The 4,951-nt window shown below is 42.9% G+C and overlaps 1 protein-coding gene across 1 annotated transcript; it reads left to right on the top strand.

Moving 5' to 3' along the window:
• The first annotated feature begins 326 nt into the window (after positions 1–326).
• On the top strand, positions 327–3,871 carry LOC100275726 (uncharacterized). Its single transcript, NM_001365912.1, has 2 exons — positions 327–918; positions 2,507–3,871. Exons 1-2 carry the CDS (start codon positions 428–430, stop codon positions 2,742–2,744), a joined length of 729 nt encoding a protein of 242 aa, NP_001352841.1. The 5' UTR covers positions 327–427; the 3' UTR covers positions 2,745–3,871.
• The last annotated feature ends 1,080 nt before the right edge of the window (positions 3,872–4,951 follow it).

The following is a 4,951-nucleotide window of genomic DNA, read 5'->3' as shown; positions in this document are numbered from 1 at the left end:
TTATTAGAGTAATATACTTTAGACTTGAGACTTGTACACTGCAATAGATTTCATCTAGTATTGTCTTAAGTATATAAAGAATTTATATCCTTTTATTTTTAGCAAGTGTTGCAATCATGGTTAGGATCTAAAAAATAAGACTGAAATGAATATTTGAATAAGTCTCTTCCATCTCCTGCCGGTACCGTTCACGAAAACTGGTGCTGGTAGAGGCCCTCGTTGACTCGTGGGGCCTAGAGGTTTGTCCAACGTGTACTTCGACACCACACCCGTGGATCATACCGTCGACGTCGATGCATTGACCGCTCCAAGCCACAAAGAATCCACCCCCTCGAAGCCTCCGTCCTCGCCAGTCCAATCTCCAACGTCGGAACTCCGAAGAACCACCCCCAAATTACGCAGTAGCCCGTACGAATCTCCGCTCGCCATGGACGCCGTGGCCTCATCCCGGAACACCGTTGCACTGGCGGCGCCCGCGGCGGTGCCGCTGGAGGCTCATGCCCAAAACCCTAGCATTGCCATCGCTAACCCGCCGTCGCCGGAGATGGAGGCTACAGCGGAGGCGCTCACGCAGGAGGAGGTCCTTCGCCGGCGCCGGCGCCGCGCGGCCCGGCTAGCTGGTGTGTACCGCCGGCTCTACTGGGCCATGGCCGAGGAGGTGCGCGCGCGGCACCGGCAGTACGTCTGGGATCTCGCCCGGAGCCCACTGGAGGCAGAGCAGCCGCCGGCGCCTCCTGGGGGTCCCGTCCCGGCGGCGGTTGGGGAGCCGCCGAAGCCGGCACCGGTGCCGAGGAGGAAGAAGTGCGGGTTCACAGGGTGCAAGGTGCGGGCCATGGCCACAACCCGCTTCTGCCACTCTCACATCCTCTCCGATCCCAAACAGATGCTGTACAAGCCCTGCGCGTCCATCATCAAAAGGTTCGTCTCTTCTCTCTACACTGCACGTGATTTGGATGAAGGAAGCCGTGGATCTTGGTCTGATTAGGGTTCACTAATTCCGTCGCGTTACTAGTCTGGATCTGGCCTAGTCATTCAGGTTAGGGCTTGTTCGGTTATTCCCAATACACATGGATTGGATGAGATTGGAAAAAATTGTGAAGATGTTTGACTTGTCTAGGATTCAAACTCATCCAATCCTACTCAATCCACATGGATTGAGAGCTAACTTTAGGGCTTGTTCGTTTCGCCGTTAATCCATGTGGATTGGGTGGTATTGAGTCGGTTTAATTCCATAGCAAGTCAAAATACATCCCAATCCATCTCAATACACACCAATACACATGAAATTGAAATAACCGAACAAGGCCAAGTGTTTCTGGAAGGGGATGCAACCTCTTTCTCAGTTGTGGGTTGGATTGTCATGCTTCTCCGGAGAAATCTTTGAGATGGTCCCCAGTAGTGCGTTTTTGTATATGTCAATGCCTGATTGAAACAGATGGGATCATTGAACACGATACTGTATTTTTGGTGATTTATGTGTCATTTAGCGATTTTGTTTTGACCGAAATTGGTTTTTGAATTTTATTCAATAGTGCTAAATAGAATATGCAGGTTCCAGATCGATTGACTCTGTCACCCCCCTTACCTGTGCATTGTTGCATAGACAGGTGTTTTCAATCTAGGTGTTGCCTAAATTGTTCAAGTTGTGCAGCATAGATTTGTGCGCTTGTCTTTTCAGTTCTAGCTTCCCGCTTAGGGATAGCTGATGTCACATTTCTCTATCTCTATCTCTACTATACAAAAGCACCGGTTTTCATGGTTCCCCGGTTTTCACCGTCCCTACTTCCCCACATTTAAATGATAAAAATGCTAAAATTATATACAAATGAGGATTTGAACGATGATTGTTAGCTCTAAACACACATTCACATCCATCTATCCAACAGAACACACATGTTTTTATGTTTTATAATATCTAAACACACATTCACACCCACCTATCCAATGGAACACACATGGTTTCATGTTTTGTACTCTATACTGTATAAATAGAAACCGTAGCAACATACGGGTACTTTGCTAGTCATATAAATGTCCCAGTGAACTATAGGAGCCTTGCTTTTCTAGCAAGCTATTTTATGATTTCGAGGAGTTGGATCGATCAGTTTCGGCAAATAATGTAATTACATAAGCAAATAATGTATATTTTTGTTTTTCTCTGTTTAAGTGAGCTGATACATGTTTGCTAATGAAATATGATTTTGAGTAAGCACCTCAAATATCTGTGCTTGTCTACTTCATTCAGATTTTGCTGTTGCAGATTTTGACTTGCATCGCTTGACCTAATTGAAATTTGAAAGCTCTGTTTCAAAGGCGTTGCCTAGGCGTCCAGGTGGACCCAGCTCACCATAGGGTCCTTGTTATGCCTTTTCTACTTGGTTCATAGTTGATTGTTTTACTTAACCACCGATAGCATAGTAATGTTTTGATAAATTACAATTTCATACAGTTTTATTCCTCTTAATTGATTTAAATGAATGTACTAACTCTTGCCCTATTTTTCCAGTGGGCCACAGGGTGGGCTTGTCACCTGTGGTAGACCGATCATAAAGTCTGCAGCTCCCTCCTTATGTAATATGCACTTGCAAAAATGCCAGAAAAACATTGCAGCGGCTTATAGGAAGGTTGGCTTTAACCCATCCCTTACAGGCAAAGTCACCCCAAAGTTTAGTGTTTTGGTTGCTGAATGTGTTCGTCAGATCCAAGACAAAAGGAGAAAATCACTGAAAGCTACAGCACAATAGAAATGTCCTAAAGACGGAAATGTTGATTGAATCATACTTGATCTACATGTGTGTGCATAAACTTCATGGGAATATTATTCTGAGGTTTATCCAAAACAGTGATAACGGCAGGTTAGTACAGTCAGTCCTGCTCCTACTGGAATGATATGAATAATGGAAACTTGCATCATACGCATTAGTTGAAGATTGAAGTGTCATTGGAAGAATGGATGTCGGGAATAATTGTTAACAGCATATTTGAAATGAAAAATTGAATGGACAACATCATGGGAGAATCAAGTATCTGTGAGAGCCTGCAGCATACAGTTATAGAATCCTACTTACATGGGCAGCAGCATGTTCTATTGTTTATCGGGCAGTCTTTATCTTGGGCTTTGTGAGTTGCTGAAGATGCAGCAAGACTGCATGGTTGATATGATGGTGTGTTGAACATCATCAGCTTGCTGGCAGTATTATACAGCCTGCATGAAACTGGTGATTGCCAGCATGAAATACCTACCTACATGGGCTCGAATGAAAAACTTGACCACTCCTAGAATGTCACCGTTCACATATTGATTTGGATTCCATTTTGGTGTTACACAGATCCGAATTGCAACCTGTATTGCATTTATTGGTAGCTCGGTGTGGAAAATGTGCATATTCTGGAGGAAGCAAAATTATTTCTTGCCAAATTGAGATTCAGTACAGGTGCTTATTCTGTTCTTTGCAGAGAGATGTATGAATGCAAGATCTGTACTTCCATGGCAAATGAACTGTGCAATATGAGATGGTACGAGAATGTTGCACATCATGAACGAAAGTAAAGAGCTTTATATAGCATACAGCTATGAGGATTTATGTTTATTGGACATTCGTTGCTTGGTACTGTTATAAAATTTCGTGATGTTGCGCAAATAATTACCCTTGGTGGTTCAAATCTGACTACAATGTATGGGTGTACCGGATTGTTTGGTTGCAGTTACCTGTAAGAGCTCAGGTCTGATAAAGGCTAAGGCGACAAACAGAAGATTATTTTTCCTGATACCACAGTTGACAGTTTTGCTATTACCTGTTAGATGTTCCAATATGTAAATCAGTAAATAGCACTTGAGCTTACTTCTTGTTTATCTTATCCTCAGATTTGTATTCCTTCTTTCTTACTATTACATTCAGTTTATGCGTATTGTTAATGTATACATTTTAGTTTCCGGTCCTGGTTTTTGTCAGTGACAGCTATTTAGGCTACTGAGAAAATGTTCCTTTGTAGTGTCTTACTTTTATCTTGCAACTTATTCTTCGTCCACTGAAATATTATATTTCTTAGATCTGGGGCACTTGTCGGCAAATGCTGCTTGGTCAAATTTTGGTGCATTTTATAATCTTTCCTTGCGGTCATCGGACGACCCACACCACAGACCACACAATGGTTTGAGGGAGTAGCAGAGTAGCTGCAGGACAGTCCTGAGGTTATTTTCTGACCAAGCAGGACCTCTGAAAAAGAAAAATAATGTTTTCACTTCAAATCTTCGCCATCGGATACCGTTTGAATGATGCAGCCATTATAAATGTTTCTTTTGTAAATGAAGGAATTGTTCCATTCAATTTGTTCAGTAAAAAAATCTGCAGTCCTTAGATCCATCAGGATCTGTTCAATTGAATTGTTCCATTGAACCATGCATATGTGCTTCATCGGCAACAGCCGCCCGATCGTCTGCAGTAGAGGAAAAACTGATATTAGCTTGTCAGACTGGATGGATGCCATTTCAAATAGCTATTAAAAAGTGTGGCATGGATTAAGTTAGACGGTGGACCAAATAGCTACCACATATATTTATAGACGTGCCTAATCTTAGTCGTGGTAGTAATCCAAATAACTGGAACATATTTATAGGCACGTCTAACCATAGACGTGGAGATAAACCACAAGACTAACCTTATGTGTCTTAAACACGCCATAGGTGTGGCATTGGTGCCTTAGGCACGTCATAGGTGTGGCATCTTAGACGTGTAACCAAACATGCTCTTAGTCTCGTAATACCTCCTCGATTTCTAAGTTTGCACAATAGTGGCGACACTGAGATCATGTTAAGTACAAAAAGACTCTACAAGCAGATAATGGTGGTTTCTGATAGTCATCTCTTGTCTATTCAACGGTAGGCAAGGGATTCAGCACAGTTGGAGGCTCGGTTGATGTAGCCGGGGGCTTGATGGATGTAGTCTGAGTC

This window comes from Zea mays, chromosome 8 (assembly GCF_902167145.1).
Source record: "Zea mays cultivar B73 chromosome 8, Zm-B73-REFERENCE-NAM-5.0, whole genome shotgun sequence".
NCBI lineage: Eukaryota > Viridiplantae > Streptophyta > Magnoliopsida > Poales > Poaceae > Zea > Zea mays.
This window is presented reverse-complemented; position numbering and strand designations above follow the sequence as displayed.

Bases quoted from the DNA above. Each gene is read 5' to 3' on its own strand.
- LOC100275726 (NM_001365912.1), top strand. From the start codon at position 428: ATGGACGCCGTGGCCTCATCCCGGAACACCGTTGCACTGGCGGCGCCC. The intron at 919-2,506 runs GTTCGTCTCTTC...CTATTTTTCCAG, and splicing joins TGCGCGTCCATCATCAAAAG to TGGGCCACAGGGTGGGCTTG.